Below are 18,626 nucleotides of genomic sequence, written 5' to 3'. Positions count from 1 at the left end.
GTCCATTCTATGTCCACTCTGTGCGGAGAGGGATTGTAATCGCCCCTACTTCACAGATGAGCAAACCAAGGCCTGGATCCAAGGTGGGCTCCCCTAGGGAGGAGACCTCCGTCCTGTTGCCCATTGTAAGTGCCTCGAAAGGACCTAGCACACAGTAGGTGCTCAGTGATTGCTGGGTGAATGAAGGAGGCACACTTGACACTGAGTGGGTGCTCAATAGCATTAATAATATCATTATTATTATTACTACTGCTGCATGAGCTCCCTAAGCCACACCATGACTCCACGAGGGAGACGATGCTCTCGCCATTTTAGAGATGAGGGAACTGAAGCTCAAAGAGGGTAAACTTTGTGCCAAAGTGGCAGGTGAGTAGGAGCCGTCACTGTGGGGGTGGATGGAGAGGTAAGGGGAGGGGACACGACCCAGGGGGGCAAGCTGGAGCGGGGAAGTCTCCCGCTCCTCCCCGGGCACACGCAGAGTCAGGGGAGGGGTGGCGCCCACCCGATGCTCTGGATCATCAGGTTCTCCTCCTGCGGGCCCATCTGCACGATGAGCAGCGAGCGGATCTGGCCGAGGCACTCGAGCAGGCTCATGGTGTCCTCCATGGACGACGGCGAGATGGTGTAGGCCCGGGGCAGGGCCCGGAGCAGCTCCCCGAGGCCGTCGTACTGCCGGTGCAGGAGGCTGAACATGGCCCGCACCAGCTCGGGGCTCTGCACGAAGTCCTCTTGGGCCCAGCGCACCACCGTGTGGGACACCAGCTCCTGCAGTGACTCTGGAAGGGGACACGGGGGTCGGGACACTCTGCCTGGCCAGGGCCTTGAGCCAGAGTAATGCGGAAGGGGCCCCCTTTCCAGAAGGCTCCTCGGTTACTAACCGCCCCCACCCTCCACCTGCCAGGAGTGGGCAGATCCTGGCAGATTTTCGCCTGTTGCCCTAAGAGCCTCTGTTCTCTTCACCCTAATACCCATTCCCTAGGGCCCCCCGCAAGTTTCAAGAGGAAGAAGGAATTGTATCACTCAAAACAGCAGAGCACTATTATAAGCAGTTCACCGTGCACCTTTGAAAATTCAAGTCTCGATTCCATTTGTTCTGTAAAAATACTACCAATATTTCACCAAGAGAGACAACAGACACAAAGAAAAACTGGGAGGACTTTGGTATCATTTGAAAATGATGTCAAAACAACTTGGGGGTTGGCCCGGTGGTGTAGTGGTTAAGTCCGTGCATTCTGCTTCGGTGGCCCGGGGTTCGCTGGTTTGGATCCCGGGCGCGGACCTACTCACCGCTCATCAAGCCATGCTGAGGCGGCATCCCACACAGAAGAACTAGAAGGATCTACAACTAGGACATACAACTATGTATTGGGGCTTTGGGAAGAAAAAAGAAAAAGAGGAATATCGGCAACAGATGTGAGCTCAGGGCCAATCTTCCTCAAAAAAAACAAACAAACAAACCTGTTTTATTTTCCCTGATGACCTCCCTGGGACTAACCTCTCCTATGTCCAACATCCATTTATCTCTCTGTCTCTCTTTCTCTCCCAACCCTTTTCCTTCCCAGGATTTCTGGGAGAGAAGACACATGTCCCATGTCTCAGGGTTAGGAGAAACCTCCATGCACTAGCACTGATTGATGGTGTGAATTCAATTCATGACCTGCAACATGTTAATCCTACCTTCCTTCCAGCGGCCCCATACAATCTGGCCCTGTCACCTCTGACCTCATCTCCTGCCCCTTGCTCACTCTTCTCCAGCCACACTGGCCTCTAAACACACCAAGCGTGTCCCTGCCTCAGGGCCTTTGCATGGGCTGTTCCCTCTGTACCAATCATCCTTCCCCAGATCTTTGTAAACCTCACTCCCCCAGCCCAACCTCCCTATCTTTGTTCCTCTCCCTCTCCTCTCACTCAGTTTCATTTTTCTTCTTAGCACCCATGGCCACCTGACATTATGGTATACGTGTACTTATATCTGTTGTAATATCTAAACTCCCTGAGGGCAGGGGCATTTCTTCCCCTACTGTATTCTCCAGCCCTGCCAACAGTGCCTGGCCTAGAGTTGGCCCAATAAAAGTTTCCTGAATGTTGTAGAATAAACCCTGTACCAAAGTCAGAGACTCTGTCCTTGTCAGATGGGGCTAATATATAGTTTGCACAATGACCCATTGGACCAACATTGATTACGACTGGTTTTCTAATCCCTCAGCATGGTCATTGTTTCACCAAGAAAGAAAAGAAAAACAAAGAAAAGCCACGAGGACCTGAAAACCACGGTGGTGCAGGAGGTGCCACTATCCCAAGGTTGGATGCTCTGGAGGACCACATGCCACCCTGGTCCAACACACATACTGTGCAGCCCCCACATTTGGGCCACACCTCCAGCACGCCTCCTCTCTCATTAATATCCATCTACCCCTCCCTTGCACTACTCCTCATGACCTGTCTTGGACCCAGATGTTCCCCAAGCACAGGGCTGCCCATCCCCCCCAGCCCCCTCCTGGTGGTCCCAGTCCTCACGGGGTTTGCTCTCCTCTGCAGGCCCCTCCTCCTCAGATTTCTCCTTCTTCTTCTTCACCAGCCGCACTTTCTCCAACAGGCTCATCAGGCGGCTGCCCAGGGTGGCCTCTTCCTCTGGTTCCTCCTCCTCCCCCTCCAGCTGAATTCCTGGAGGTGGTCGAGAAGGGAGGGAGTGTCATTCATCCGTTTGCTTATTTGTCTGCTCAATTATTCACTTCTTCATTCATTCATCTGTTTATTCATTCATCTCTCATTCATGTGTGCATTCATGGGGGTTTTCATTTATTTCTTTATATGTTCATATGTTTGTTCCTTTATTCGTTCTTTGAAGCATTTGTCTTTTAAATCATCTACTATAAACATGTTCAAAGAACTAAAGGAAACCACATCTAAAGTATTAAATAGAAGCATGATGACAATGACTCATCAAATGCAGAATACTAATAAAGAGGTAGATAATATAAAAAATAACCATATAGAAATTCTGGAGTTGAAAAGTACAATAACTGAAATTCACTAGAAGGGTACAACAGCATATTTGAGCTGGTAGGAGAAAGAATCAGTGATCCTGAAGGTAGGAAAATAGATTATTGAGTCTGAAGAACAGGAAAATAAAATAAAGAAAAACTAACAGAGCCTCAGAGACCATGAGACACCACCAAGTGTACCAATATATGTATAATGGGAGTCCCAGGAGAGACAAGAAAGGGGCAGAAAAAAGATTTGGATAAATATGGCCAAAAAGTCCCAAATTTGATGAAAAATATTAATCTGCACATCCAAGAAACTCAGCAAACTCCAAGTAGGATAAATTCAAAGAGCTCCACACCTAGACACATCATACTCAAACTGTGCAAAGGCAAAGACGAAGAGAAAATCTTGAAAGCCAGCCACAGAAAACAACACATCATAAGGGAATCTCAGTAAGATTATTAGCTGACACTAGAAACAATAGAGGTCATCCATCCATCCCTCCAGCCAGCCATCTCTCCACTCTCATCCATCTGCCTATAGCCATCCATCCATATATACATCCACCCAAACACCTATATAAACATATCCTTCATTTCATCATCTACCTGATCACTAATACTTCTATTCATTCTTTCATCCATTCATTCAACCAACCAACAGTTATATAGCACCAATACTATAGATGTTTAGGATTAGGAAATCTTAAGGAAACTTCAGGAGAGGTCTCAAGAGAAAGTCTGGCAGGATGGTTCTCTGATCCCCTCTCCTTACCACAGTGTGCCAGCAGGTCTTGATGAAATTCGAGCAAATCCTGTCGAATCTCTTCAGGGAGAAGACAATCTTCCTCATCCTCAACGTCTTTGAAGTGCAACAGCATGTTGATCTAGAAGGTCAAAGGTTAGGTTGTGTGTCAGAGACCTCAGAGCAGGAACTCTGAGGTCAAGGATCAAAGATCCAATTGTGACTCCCTGTCTAAGGTCATGAGTCAAAGTGTGAGTTAGTGAAGAATATCCGGGAGACTAGAGGTTTGAAAGGGATCAGGGACAGTCTGGGGTGACTCCGAGGTCGGGCTGGTCCAGAGAGGTGGGAGAGTGGGAGATAAATCTATCAATAAGGTCAGAGACCAAGCACAGGTTTAGAGGTCGAGCACCACTAGTGATCAGAGTAGAAGAGAGGTTAAGGTTGGGGTTTACACAGTAAGGCCAGCGGGATCAGGGGTCAGAGGACCTGCTCCTGGGGTGGGGAGCGGAACTCGCGAGTACGTCGGGCAGTCTCAGCTGCAGACATGGTGAAGGCTTTCATGAGGAGGCCGTAGCGGTCCCGCTGGTTGGCCTGGAGCTTGTCCACGTAGCGCTCTGCAAAGGCCGCCAGGGACTCCACACGGTGCTGCAGCTCTTGGTCACAGAAATACTCCAGCAGGTGGCACATCTGTGGGAAGACAGCCATGCAGTAGGAAGGATGGTGGTGAGACCATCAGGACTCCCTTGAAACTTTTCTTGCTTTCTCCCCCTCTCCATGGTCCCACTCTCCATGGCTGTGCCCTGGTCCAGCCACCATTGTCTCCCACCTGGATCCTTAGGCCAGACCTCTCCATGGCCTCATCCCTCCAATTCACCTCCCACTTGGAAACCAGAGAGATCATTCCAAGCCAGCAGCACCCCACTGCTCTGTGCACTTCCACAGCTCCCCACTGCCTCAGGACAAAGTCCAGACTCATGCCTGACTGGACCCTGTGTCTCCCAGCCCAGATGGATGGAGGCTGGGAAACAGGAAGAACTAGCCCACCTGTAACTTCACAGACTCCGGCAACTTCATCTGGAGCAGCCCCTCCTCCAGGCTTTCTTCTTTTTCCCCTTCTGCCAGCTCCTCTTCCTCTTTTTCTTCATCTTCCTTCTCCTGTGCCTCCTCCTCCTCATCCTCCTCCTTCTCCTCCTCGTCTTCTTCTTCCTCCTCCTCTTCCTCCTCCTCTTCCTCTTCCTCCTCAGTGAACACTTCAGGCTCAATCATTTTCAATATCTGTTTCACATCCTCATCGCCAAAGATGCCCATCACCTACAGGACAAATCCTGGGTCCTTCACTGTGGCCTGCAGAGCCTCCATAATCAAGTCCCAGCCTCACTTCCCAGACCTGCTTCTTCTGCACATGCCAGATCCACCCCTGCATTGGCTGTATATTATTCCTCCCACAAGCAGGAATGGCATCCCCCTGCCCTGCCATCCACCCACCTTAAGATCCCCCCACATTCACAACCTGTGTCCCACCCACATGGCTAGACCACACAGCCAAACATGAGCACCTCTCCCTACACAAGTAAGTGTTTTTTCTCCCAAGCTTGAGCGTATGTGACTCTGGAACAGGACAGACCCTACACCTGATGGAGGCCCTCATAGCTCCCAAGATACGCCAGCTCTCAATCAACATAATGAAGGTGCTAACAGGTGGAAGGAGAGTGGGAGGATGAAAGGGAAGAAGACTTGGGAGAGAGAGAGAAGGATGAATGGGGGGAGGACTGGGTGGCTGGGTGGCTGAACTAACAGATGGAATTAATACATGGAAGGGGAGATGGATGGGTGGGTGGACAATGGATGGAAAAGTGAAGGTAAAGGTGGAGAAAGAGATGGTGCGTGGATGGATGACAGAGGATAAGTGATGTATAGAGAGATGGGTAGGTGGATGGATGGTTTGATAGATGCATGAGCAAGCAAATGAGTGGATGGGTAAATAGATAAATAAGTAAATAGCCATAGGGTGGGGTGGGATGGATGGATGGGTGGATAGGTTCGTATATGAAAAGCTGGATGAATGGATATGTGGGTGAGTCATTATTAGATGGGTTATGAATGAAGGGGTACATGAAATAGAGGACGGATAGAAGGATGGAGAATGGGTGGATGGGTGGGTGGATGAATAGCTGTAGATGTTTGGATGGATGTCAGTAGGTGGACGGGTGTACATACATATGGATAGAGAGATGCATGAATGGATGGACAGGTAGGTGGAAGATGAAAGAATGGATGGATCTCTGCATGGGTGGATGCATGTATGTATGGATGGATGGAGGCACAGGTAGAAGGAGGATGATGATTAGATGTATGAAAGAAAAGATTAATAAATAAATGGGGAGGTGGATAGATGAATAGATGGAATGGTGGATGGACTGATGTATGAGTGAATGGAAGGCTGGATGGACAATTAGATTGAAAGTTGGGGGCCGGCCCCATGGCTTAGCGGTTAAGTGCGCGCGCTCCGCTGCTGGCGGCCTGGGTTAGGATCCCAGGCGCGCCCCGACGCACCGCTTCTCCGGCCATGCTGAGGCCGCGTCCCACACACAGCATCTAGAAGGATGTGCAGCTATGACATACAACTATGTACTTGGGCTTTGGGGGGGAAAATAAATAAATAAAATCTTTAAAAAAAAAAAAGAAAGAAAGTTGGGGGGCAGCCCAGTGGCGCAGCCGTTAAGTGCGCATGATCCGCTGCTGGCAGCCTGGGTTTGGATCCTGCGCGTGTGCACTGACACACCACTTGTCAAGCCATGTTGTGGTGGCGTCCCATATAAAGTAGAGGAAGATGGGCACAGATGTTAGCCCAGGGCCAGTCTTCCTCAGCAAAAAGAGGAGGATTGGCAGATGTTAGCTCAGGGCTGATCTTTCTCACACACACAAAAAATAAAGTTGGATAGATGGACACATGTATGTATGGATGGATGGATATGTGGGTGGAGAATGGAAGGATAAATAGATGGATGGACTTGCAGTTGGGAAGATGGGGGTATGTTTGAACGAATAGATGGATGGATGGGAAGTGGATGGAGGATGGATGGATGGATGAATGATTGGATTGGATGGATGAATGGAAAGAAGGAATAAGAGATTAATAAACATATGAATAGATGACAGGGAATGGATGACAGGAAAAGTGGATGAAGGATGAGGAGACGATAGGAGGATAAATTGAGAGGTGGAGGACGTATAGATGGAAAGATGAACGGGTGGTTGGATGATAAATGGGAAGAGGATGTATGTTGTGGATGGATGGACGGATGATTTGGAATGTGGAAGAAGAATGGGACAGAGGGGAGCAGGAGGAAGCCATTACCAGCAAGGTCGACACAAGCTTGAGCACGGGCACAAACTGGAACTCCACAGAGCCCCCGACAGGGTCGCGAGCGTGCTGCCCACCGTCTCGCACCGCCTCCCCCAGCATTCTCAGTGCCTTGTCCCTCAGGGCCTCCAGAGGGATGCTGGGGCTGAGGCGGGCCGGGGCTTCCGCCAACCCAGCAGCTGGCAGGGCAGCCACGAAACAGGGGGCTGAGAAATGGTGTGGAGGCCGCAGCGAGGTGGTGACGCCAACGCCCGGCAGGCCGTAGCGGCGGGGACCATTCTCCGCGCTTCTTCCAGGAGGGAAGAGCGTGATGGCGCGGGTCTCAGGCGTGAGGGGCACGATGTACTCAGAGAGCATGGAGCGCCGGCTGCGGCAGGCACTTTCGAGGTGGATGCTGATGAGGAGGTCGTAGTAGCCTGCACGCAGGGGTCCGGGCAGGTGCGCGTCCTCCAGGGCGTGCAGCAGCTGCGCCTGGTCCACGTGGCTGCACAGAGCATGCGCCACGCGGTTGTTGCCCAGGGCGCACACGGCGCGGTAGAGGCGGAGGGTGTGGGAGTGGAACCGCTGCAGGTCCAGGCGCTCCGACAGCTCCAGGATGTCCATGCACCTGTGGCGGCGATGGGCCACAAACGGGAACACAGCGGGCAGAGGAGGTGGGAGAGAGACATAGACCACAGAGAGGTAAAGACGTGCTTGGTGAGTATGGTGGCTCCGCAGGGACTCCCAGTGTTCCGCTGGGTCTAGGACTCTTCTAGTGGTTCTGGAAGTCCCTAAGGGGTCTGGGGGGCCCCTGGGATACATCTGAGATTCCTGGGATGGTCTGGGAATCTGGACTATCTGAGAGACCAGGGAGAAGATCTGGTGACCCTGAGACATATCTGGGATCCCCAGGTTGGGTCTGAACCCCTCTGGCAGGTCTGAATCCCCTGGTTATGTCTGAGCACCACTAGAATGTAAACTCTACAGGGTAGGACGTTTCTGCCTGTTTGGGTTTTTGTTTTTGCTATATTCCCAACACCTAAACAGGACTTGGCACATAGTGAGTGCTCAATAAATATCTGTTGAATGAATAAATGAATAAACAGGTGTGTCTGGGGCCCCTGGGGAGTCCCCTTGGGCAGGTCTGAGCCCCTTGAGTTACACCTGAGCATTACGAGAATGTGCATTCACAAGGGCTTGGTGTCTGTAGCCTAGCATGCCACCAGTCACACAGGAGGGGCTCAGAGCTAATTGTCCAAGGAATGAATAAAGGAATGATGAGGCATGTTGGAAGCCTCCTGGGGTAAGTCTGGGATCCCTGGCCGTAATCAGAGTCCTTAATAGCATTCTTGCCATCCATGTGAGCACATCTCTAGCCCTGGGTGTGTCTGGGTCCCCTGGAGGGGGTTTCACATCTCCTTGGATACACCTAAAATCTCCCTGTGTATGCCAGGGAGACCCTGGGATGATCCAGGCCTCTCCAATAATGTCCAAGACCCTCTGAGGTGCACCTGAGGCCCATGGGGTATTGTGTGGACTCCTTGATGAAGAGCTGGGCTCCCGGAGATGAGTGGAGCCCTGTGGGCTGGGTCTGGAGCCCTGCGGTGGGTCTGTGGTCCACTGAGGTGGATCTGGGCCGCTAAGATGGATTTGGGGTGTTACCTGGGGATAGTAAGGTAGGTCTGGAGTCCCGGGGTAGTAGGGGGGGCACTGAATTGGATCCAGACCCCAGAGGCTTGCGGAACCCGCCCCACCCCCGCGGCTGGGCGGGCCCTGACCGGTTCTCCTCCGGGACGTGCAGCGCCATCATGGTCAGCGGCTCCCGGCACTGCACGGCCCAGCCGAGGCGCTCGCCGGCGCGCCGCGTCTCCACCTGCAGGAAGTGGTTGGGCATGCGGCTCCAGGAGACGGGCATCAGCATCTGCACCTCGAGCCGCGGCGGGCACTGCGGCGCCGGGTTCTTGCGCTCGCTCAGAAACATGGCGGCGGACAGCGGCATGATGTTCTGGGGGCGCGGAGCGGGGCACGGGTCAGGATTCCCCGCCCTCTCCGTCCTGCCACCCCGCTTCCAGGGAGACCTCCCTGATTGCCCCCTCCCCTTCAGCCACTCTGCCAGCCTGACCGCCCGCCCCTCCCGCCCGGCCTGCCCTCCCAGGGCACTCTTACCTTCTGCTTCCCCAGCTCAAACTGGATGACGTTCTGGTGGGTGGGCAGGACAAAGACGGCAGGAAACAGCTTCGTGTTGGGTTCCACCTGGCAAGGGGGAAGAGGGCAGGGTGAAGAAGAAGGTGAGCTGGGAGTGGTGTTGACTCTGGATCCCAAACTCTGGGGCTGAGGGCCCCCTCCTGATCCTGCTGGTGTCGGCAGATCCAGACTCACGCACTGGAGGGTCCACAATGATCCCCTCTGATCCAGCTGGGCCAGTCTCCTCCAGCTCCCCCAGGGCAACCTGTTGTCTGCGTCTTTGCACACATCTTGCCCCCACCACGGATGCCATTCCCATTTCTCTCCCAAGAGTACTCCTTCTCCAAATCCAGAAGGCGTCCTCTGACTGCCCCTTCCCTCCAGCCCCTCTGATCTTTGCAGTGGAACCCACCCAGACTCCACCACCACAAACACCACCATCTGTGAAGCAGCCTTGCCAAACCCAAATCTAATTGCACCCCTGGACCCATCTCCCAGTTTACAGGAAATACAGGCGACAGAGGAAAACGTTCAAGTGACACTGCAAGGATTCATTGGCCAGATCCAGACTGTGGGCAGCTAGGCCGGCACTGTTCAGATGCAGTGTGCCCACGAATCCCCCGGGGTTTGTTACAATTTGGATTCTGATTGGGCGGGTCTGAGGAGGGACATGAGATTCTGCATTTCTAAGGAGCTCCCAGCAGATGCAGACCCTGCTGGTCCAGGGACCACACTTTGAGGAGCAAAGCTTCTACAGGACAGACAGCCCAGCTTCTTCAACAAATACATTTCAAAGAAAAAACAAAAGAGAGAGAGATGGAAGGGAAATCTACATGTGAAAAGAGACTCAAGGGTCACAGCAACCAACTAAAATATGACCTTATTTAGATTCTGATTCAAACAAATAAATAGTAAAAAGACATTTTTGAGACAACCAGAGAAATCTGAGCATGGACTAAATATTTGATGATATTTGGGAAATATTAGGGTTTTTTTAGGTGATAGTGGTATTGTGGTTATGCTGTGTAAAAGAATCCTTATCTTTTAGAGCTACATGCTGGAAAGAGATGAAACGTATGATACCTGGGATTTCCTTCAAAATCTCCCAGTGGGTGTGGGGGTGAAGGTGGGTGTGGGGATGAAGATGAAACCAGACTGACTGTGAGTGGTGGGAGCAGAAGCTGTGTATTGGGGACGGTTTGCTATTCTATTTTTTAAATTCTCCATTTAAAATAAAGTTTTATAAAGTCCAAGTTAGATGGATTAATGGCTGGATAGGCGGATAAATATGTGATAAAGCCAGTGTAGTAAAACACGGATTTTTGGTAGTGGGTATATGGGCGTTCATTGTACGGTTCCTTTAATTTTGCTGTGTGCTTGAAATCTTCCATAATAAAATGTTGAAAAGGAGAAGCCCACCTTAGGATTCTGGCGCCTCCTAGGGTGTCCCCTGATTGGTGAAAAGGTGGTGACTGGTGTCCCCCAGCCTAAGAGAGAATATGGATCTCTCTCCAAGGTCAAGGCTGTGTTCTGTCTGCTCCTTTCTGGCCTTCAGTTCAATGGATGGTTCAACTAGGCCGTTCCCCAGGGGCCTCCCGGCTCTGGCCTGTCCTGAGGACAGACTAGGAGCTGACTCTCTGGGGTCTGGCCTCTGTGTGTGTCTGGAATGGTGGTCCCGGGATGCTGGGACATGCAGACGCTATTGCTAAGTTGCTGAGGGCTGGGCTCACCTGGAAAAAGGTGTTGCTCTCTTTGCCATTGGCCGTAAAGGTCATTAGGCCAGTGGCCAAGTCCACCAGGCAGCCAATGACAAGGTCCATGTGGCTGATCCGGCCCTGCTGCCCGGGGCTCACGAAGTCTCCGCCCCACACCATGTAGCAGTTGCTGCACTTGAGGCTGGAGGAGACATGAGTGGTCACTGCACGGATCCTCGGCTGAGGAGCTCAGGACCCTGGAGACCCCCTTCCCGAGCTCCCAGAATACCACGACCTCAGAGCCCATCCGCAGACAGCCACCACCTGCAGACCTGAGCACTGACACCCCTCACCCCAGAACCTCAGCCCTCGGAGCTAGATTCTTAGAAGCTGGTGGGGGCTTCTGGAAGGGGGAGAAGGAAAGGGAGCAGGAGGAGAGAATAAAGGAGGTAACGTAGACAGAGGAGGGCGAAATGGAAAAGGAGGAGAAAACGGAAAAGAAGAAATAGAAGAAGAGGAAAAGGAAAAACACAGAGCAGGGGCCACTGGAAGATAAACAGGAAGAGGAGAGGAGGGGAGGCGGGGAGCCTCTGAGCAGATGCCCAGCGCTGACCTCCCACCTCCACAGTCCCCACCCCTCGCCCGCACCTGCTGTGGACGTTGCCTTGTTCGTCCCCCATGGTCACTGTCACTGCCCGGACTTTGCTGAGGTCGAAGTTCATGTCATGCTGATGGTAGTCAGGGGTGACCCAGCCCACCCACACACAGCTGGGCTCCTGGCCAGCGAAGACCCTCACGGAGTAATAGTACTGGAGAGGCAAAGGGGGACCAGTGGTAAGTCCGGAAGTGTGGTGACACAGGGCTTCCCTGGGACTCTAAGTTGGTTTCTCTGGATTCTGTGTCCTCTGGGAGTTTAACAAGAAGTTGCTGGATTTGAGACCCTCTGGCTCTATGTCCCTCTGTTTCTGTGTCTACTGATGTATTTCTAGATTCAAGAATCCTTTGGGACTATTTTGTGATACCCCCAAATTGGGCCCCTCTTCAGGTTACAGCAAAGTTATAAGTAAATAATAGCTCACAAATTAGCTCACAAAATAACTCAACCCTACAATCACCCTCAAGTGCTACAATTTTCACCCCCATTTTACTGATGGCGAAACTACAGAGCTTCCATAGAAGGGAAGGCATAAAGCCGTGAGGTGACTCACCCAAGTGGCACCCAGATAGCCCAAGATCCTAACCACTAGGCTATTTGTCTCAGAAAATATTCCAGATTTGGGGAATCCCAAGACTATGTTGAGATAATTGTAAAATTTGGTTCCCAGGAATATACTAGAATAGCTATTAAATTTGGGAGTATTGAGTTTATATGGGTGAACCCAAATATTGGGGTCCTGAGTCTATATTGGTTTATCCCTTGGATTTTGGGATCCTTGGGAGTTATATCAGTGTGCTTCATAGCTTCATTGTGTTCCCTGCAATTTTTAGGCCCCTGGCTCTACGGATTTAGGGGTTCAAAGGATTAAATAAGTGTGTGCTGTATTTTGTGGTCCCACTGTATACTGGGGTGTCCTCAGGTCTGGGCGGTTACTGAGGATTGCAGCATGAAATTTGGAAATCTGAGGAGTCCTACAGTTGAAGGTCCCCGGTTCACACCGTGGTAGTGTTGAGGATGATCTCGGGGTCATCGCGGTCATTGGTGGGCACCACCTCGTGAGGGAGTCTGGGCAGCGTAGGGGTGGCTGGTGGCTGGGTCATCATGGCAGCCTTCTTGGCCTTGAATAGGAACCTGGTGGTGAGAAGGAGAGGCTGCCATGAGAACCAGCTCTCAAGCCCAGCGCCCCGGCCCTCCCCACCACAACATTCATGCCCCCATATCCGTCCTAACTACACCCCATGTCTAATACCCAAGGGATGGAATTCCCAACTGCACCAGCCTAATCCATTCTGGAGGTGCTGTGCTCCTTGCTTGTGGATGCCGGGTCACCCAAATTTAGAGGTTCCCTTTGGGTCATACAGTGGTCCTCCTAAGTCAGCATTTCTCATATATATCACTCCTATGGGTGCTGAAGCATTTGGGAAAGGGCAGTTCTTCATTATGTGGCACTGTCTTGTACAGTGAAGGCATGTAGAGCCCCCCAGCACCAGCACCTCCCCCCAAAACTGTGATAACCCAAAATTTTCCCTCACTTCCAAACCCCCCACCAAGAGACAGAACCACATCCCATTGAAAACCACTGCCATAGTAGGGGAAAAGCATATTTCGTTTCAATTCAAGTTCAGTGCCCTTCAAGGGTCTCTTTGAAGTTAGTTTTTGGGGAACACATTTGAGACACAGTAATGACCCCAATTTAGAAGACCAATGGCGTTCACTGGGCTACCTTGGAGTACAGTCATCTCTCCCAAGGTACTAAGGTCCCTTTCGTGTCCCTGGATAATGAAGTCCATTAGGTGAAAAGCTTTGGGGCCCACGAGGTACTCCAAGGACAGTGGGGTTCTCCATATATATAGTGGGGTACCCCAATTTTGCATTCTCGGGGAAGTAATGGCGTTCACTTGAGACATTATGGGCTCCCTCAGTATTCTGACCCCACTTAGCATATATGGGGCCACTTTGGGATTCAACGGGATTTCTCAAGCTATTGAGGTTGCCTAATTGGGGGGTCCCAGGACAGACCCCAAACCCCACCCTGTCCCACCGTTGACTCACCCTCTCTTCTTGTTCTTCTCTGTGGTGGCATCCTTCTCATTCTCCACCCTGGCGGGCTGGGCCTCCACCCCAGCCTGGGGGGTGCCTCCGGGTGCCCCTTCCTTGGCATTTCCCTCTTTGCTCCCCTCAGCCTCGCCCCAGCGCCCAGCTGAGCGGCGCAGGTTTTCATAGTCGGGGTCAGGTTCCGCTGCCCGGGCCTCATCCTCAGCAGGGGGCTGCAGGCCGGGGGGTGCCAGGGGGGTAGCCCCTGCAGTGCAGCGGAAGTGCTGGTGGAACTGGACTGGAAGGCTCAGCCGGAGAAAGAGCATCTCCACTAGACTGTTCTGGGAGCCCCAAGTGCGGTGGGTCAGGCGCAGGCAGGGGGGTGTGTCCACGGTGCCATCCACACGGGCCACCTGGAGGGGACAGGAAGCACTGAGCCAGGCGGGTGGACTAGGCCATAGGTCCTAAAACTGGTTACGCACAGAGCCGCCATTAGGCCTGAGAGCACCTGTGTGAGAATTAGCCAGAGACTCACCCCTCTGAGCAGAGGGGCAAACAGCTTGGCCATGGGCAGCATTCAGCCCTCTGTCAACCTTTGTCTGGGCACCTTGAGCAGTGGCAGCCCTGGTCAGGCACTGGGATCACTTGGGGAGCTTTCAAAACCTATCTATGTACAGTCCTCACCCCAGACCAAGTCATCTACCCGTCCATCCACCCGTCCATCCACCCGTCCATCTTCCTGTCCATCCACCTCTCCATCCACCCGTCCATCCACCCATCCATCCAGCCATCCATCCACCCCTCCATCCACCCATCCATCCAGCCATCCATCCACCCCTCCATCCACCCCTCCATCTTCCTGTCCATCCACCCCTCCATCTTCCTATCCATCCACCCCTCCATCTTCCTGTCCATTCATCCCTCCATCCACCCGTCCATCCACCCCTCCATCTTACTGTCCATCCACCCCTGCATTCACCTGTCCATCCACCCGTCTATCCACCCCTGCATCCACTCGTCCATCCACTCATCCATCCACCCGTCCATCCACCCCTCCATCCACCCATCCATCCACCCCTCCATCTTCCTGTCCATCCACCCCTCCATCCACCCGTCCATCCACCCCTCCATCCACCCATCCATCCACCCCTCCATCTTCCTGTCCATCCACCCGTGCATCCTCCCCTCCATCCACCCCTCCACCCACCCCTCCATCTTCCTGTCCATCCACCCCTCAATCCACCAGTCCATCCACCCATCCATCTACCCATCTATCTACCCATCCATCCACCCCTCCATCCACCCCTCCATCTTCCTGTCCATCCACCCCTCTATCTTCCTGTCCATCCACTCCACAGATATTCACTGAGCACCTACTGTGTGCCAGGCCCTGTTCCAGGTGCCGGGACACATCAGTGAGCAGAACAAAGGCCCTGCCCTCCTGGCCTCTCGGGAATACTTCTTGAAGAGGGCAGCCCAGAAGGGTAAAGGATCCCAGATGAATTTTTGTTAAACTTCTTGTATGTGGAAATGCAACACTCAGAAAAGCACACACATCCTAAGTGCACAGTACGATGAGTTTTCAGAGTGAACATGCCTGTGTGCCCGGCACCCAGAGAGAGAAACAGAGCATGACCAAGCCCCCCAGGGGCCCCCTCAGTGCCCACTTAGTCAGTACGCTCTCAAAGACAGTGAGGCCTTCTGATGAGAAATGCACCAACCTGGCCTAAATGAGGGACAGGAGCTGATAGAGGGACAGACGCCTGGCCTGTGAGCTGCAAAGACAGACTCTCAAAAGTTTTTTGGAGACTCCAGAAACAACTGGAGGGGTTTCTTTGATGCCCTCCCTCAGGACCCAGTGTCGAGATGGACCTCTGTGGTCCTCATCAGCAAGTGAATTCACCCCAAAACTGCGCAACCAAGATTGGCTGTTCCCAGACTGTCTGCAGGGTCTTTTCCTCTCCTCTCTCTCCCCTCTCTTATAAATCTGATCCTTGACAATGGTCTGCTGACCATCTCCCTCCTGTGATTGTGTGCAAAGTAACCAAATGTCTCTGAGTTATTCTTTCACAGTAACACCCTCCTGACTTATCACACCACAGATTAGCCCTGCCTGCTCTTGAACTTTCTATGAATGGGATCCCACAGGACATGCTCTTTTGGGTCTGGCTTCTTTCACTCAACATTGAGTCTGTGAGATTCCTCTACTTGGTTGTGTGTAGGTTCCCACTGCTGTCTGGCATTCTGTTCTCTGGGTTGAGAACACCCTCTGACCATGGCATGGATTGGAAGGTTCACGTCTATTCCACCATCCTCTCCTGCCCCAGCCACCTCTCTGGTGTATCTGCCTCCACTCTAGCCTCCTATAGTCCACTGTTCATAAGGCCCTTTCCAAAACTCAAAGCTAGACTAGACATCTCCCTGCTTAAAACTCTTCCATTTTTACCTAGTCTTATGCCTCACCACAAATTACTTATTAAAGAAGGAAAAAGAAGAAACTTTACAGTGGAGAAACCTGTACCTTAACCAAATCATCTAAGTTAACGTAATTAGTCCTGCATCAGGCAGGACACATCACTTCTGTGGCATTCTTGCCAAATATGTGTAACCTGAGCTGAATCATGAGGGAACATCAGACAAACCCAAATTGAGGACTGTGCTCCAAATAAATGGCCTGTACCCTTAAAAAATATCAATCTCATGAAAGACAGAGACTCAGAAACATTCTACTTTAAAGACTAAAGAGACATAACCATTAAATGAAAGTTATAATCTTGGAGTGGATCCTGGACCGGAAAAATAAAAAGGGACATTATTGCCACAATTAACAAAGTTTGAATATGGATTTTGAATTAGGAAATAGTATGTATCAATGGTAAATTTCCCGATGTTCATAACTGTGCTGTATGCCGTTCTGTAAGAGCATAGCCTGTTCTGAAGAAATGCACTTTGAAATATTTAGGGGTAAAGAAACATGCTGTCCCTAGCTTACTCAATGATTCAGAAAAGAGAAAGAGAGAGAGAGATTATGTGAGTGGCAGATCCGAACAATGCCCTGGATGGGAAAACTGAGGCTCAGGAAGAGACAGTCACCTGCCCAAGGCCACACAGCAGGTAAGAGACCAACTCCAGGTCTGTCTGATTCTAAAATACCCACTGAAGCTCAGTCACATAGAGTTCAAGTTCTTCCCAGGTTGAGAGAGGACTATCACTTTGTCTGTGTGGGAGTGTTTGTGGTCAGAGTTTGACCTTGACTTTAACCTTTGGGGCAAAAAGACACTAGAGTCTAAAAATTAGGACACTCAGATTAATAAAGAGCTACTAAAAACAAATAAACCAAAAATATATATACACAGATAACAATGAGTAAGAAGGTGCCAAAAGGTACCCAGGGGTTTGTATTTCTTTAAACCTTGTTGTAGGATCAGATAGTTATAAGGACTGGAAATTTCCATTGGGGTCACTTAATCCAGCTGCTCTTTTCTCCCTTCCCCCACTTTATAGGTGAGGGACCTGGAGCTCAGAAAGGTGGTGGTTTGCCAAAGTTAAACCCTACAAGGCAGCCCTGGGAACCCATTATCCCGACATTCCTTCTTCAAGGTTTGTGGGCTAACACAGAAGGAAAGGAGAAACTCAGGGAAGAGAATTATGGGAGGAATGAGGTTTGGAGGCAGACCAGAGGGTACTGAGTGGGGTCGGTCCTCACCTCATAGTGGGGGTGCTCAAGGGGCACGGCCTCAAATTGGGGAAGGCTTTTGCTGAACCAGGTGGTGACTGGGCGCTGCATGTTGATGGCAAATGGCTCAAAGCCTTCCTGGAGGCCGCAGATGGCAAAGAACCTCAGGGAGCTCACGTCTTGGCCCAGGTTCAGGTGACCCACCTGGCCAGGTCCCAAGCTGCAGACGGGCAGGAAACCTGGTGGGAGGGGATAGATGGGCAGGGGTGAGGGTAGGTGGGCAGGGCAAGGGCAGCTGTGGGGAGGGGGTACTGTGGAAGGAAGGGATGGAGGAGCGGGAGGCTGGAGGGGGCAGTGGAGGGTCAGGTGAGATGGGGGAAAACCAAAAAGGGCATATGAAGGGGTCTCAGGGGCCATGAGGCCGGCGCTCACCATCTCCAATCTCAATATCCCGGAAGGCTGTTTCCGAGCCTGAATCGGACATGAGGATCTCGCCATTGAGGGTGAAGATAATAGTGTTCTCCGTGAGGTCGATCATGCAGCCCACGACATCGCCCGACTGCCAGGGACGCCCAAATAGTTCACTGCCCAAGTGCCAGCGCTGACCCTGTGAGGAGCCGCGGGGAAGACGTGGTGTGGGAGAGACAGAGAAATGGAGAGATATGGAAGCAAGGAGAGACGTGTAAATATACACATGCAAGGCATCAGGTCCAGGGCAGGTGGAACAGGAGAGGGGTCATCCCCACAGTGTCCCCCATCTTTCCCCACATTTGCATCCACGATCCTTGGAATATAAGGGATAGGATTTCATGCTTTCCCTTCTACTAATCTCTGTAACTCATCCCTACTGCCTGAGTTCTCTACTGTTTCTGTGGCTGGGGCTGGGGTTATGCAGGCCACCAAAGTGGTAGTGGGGGCCTGGGGGCAGCAGCAAGTAGAGAGATAGAAAAGAACAACGAACCTATCATGTCCCCCATACAGATCCACATAGACCCATATGCCCCCGGAATAAATGAGTGGATAATGAGGTGGATGGCTGGGAAGCTGGAGGTACGGCTGGATGGAAGAATGAAATGCAAGCCGAGAGTCTATGTGGGTTGATGCAGGGAAGGGAGAAAGTATATACAGACAAATGGATGGATGGGTGGGTGGATGGATGGATGGATGGATGGATAGATGAATTGATGGATGCCCGCATTAAATTACTGGATAGATGAATAGATAGATAAATGAAATCACAGACTGGTTAAATAAGTGCATGGCTGAACTAACAAATGAAAACATAGATGGAATAGGGGATGGTTA

General features: G+C 51.6%; 1 protein-coding gene across 1 annotated transcript in view; it reads right to left on the bottom strand.

The window, feature by feature from the left end:
* Nucleotides 1-18,626, bottom strand: part of RYR1 (ryanodine receptor 1) — a 110,169-nt gene that overhangs the window by 68,029 nt on the left and 23,514 nt on the right. Inside the window, exons 26-39 of the mRNA XM_058531057.1 lie at nucleotides 17,754-17,928; nucleotides 17,352-17,560; nucleotides 13,664-14,058; nucleotides 12,610-12,742; nucleotides 11,602-11,762; nucleotides 10,990-11,155; nucleotides 9,242-9,328; nucleotides 8,854-9,080; nucleotides 7,091-7,703; nucleotides 4,777-5,043; nucleotides 4,219-4,419; nucleotides 3,763-3,874; nucleotides 2,518-2,664; nucleotides 503-776 (exon numbers count right to left, since the gene is read on the bottom strand). Coding sequence (XP_058387040.1) covers nucleotides 503-776; nucleotides 2,518-2,664; nucleotides 3,763-3,874; nucleotides 4,219-4,419; nucleotides 4,777-5,043; nucleotides 7,091-7,703; nucleotides 8,854-9,080; nucleotides 9,242-9,328; nucleotides 10,990-11,155; nucleotides 11,602-11,762; nucleotides 12,610-12,742; nucleotides 13,664-14,058; nucleotides 17,352-17,560; nucleotides 17,754-17,928 — 3,167 coding nt within the window. The remainder of the gene's footprint in view (nucleotides 1-502; nucleotides 777-2,517; nucleotides 2,665-3,762; nucleotides 3,875-4,218; nucleotides 4,420-4,776; nucleotides 5,044-7,090; nucleotides 7,704-8,853; nucleotides 9,081-9,241; nucleotides 9,329-10,989; nucleotides 11,156-11,601; nucleotides 11,763-12,609; nucleotides 12,743-13,663; nucleotides 14,059-17,351; nucleotides 17,561-17,753; nucleotides 17,929-18,626) is intronic.

The sequence above is a fragment of the Diceros bicornis genome, chromosome 34 (genome assembly GCF_020826845.1).
Source record: "Diceros bicornis minor isolate mBicDic1 chromosome 34, mDicBic1.mat.cur, whole genome shotgun sequence".
Classification (NCBI taxonomy): domain Eukaryota; kingdom Metazoa; phylum Chordata; class Mammalia; order Perissodactyla; family Rhinocerotidae; genus Diceros; species Diceros bicornis.
The sequence above is the reverse complement of the archived record's forward strand: the minus strand, read 5'-3'. Positions and strand labels throughout refer to the sequence as shown.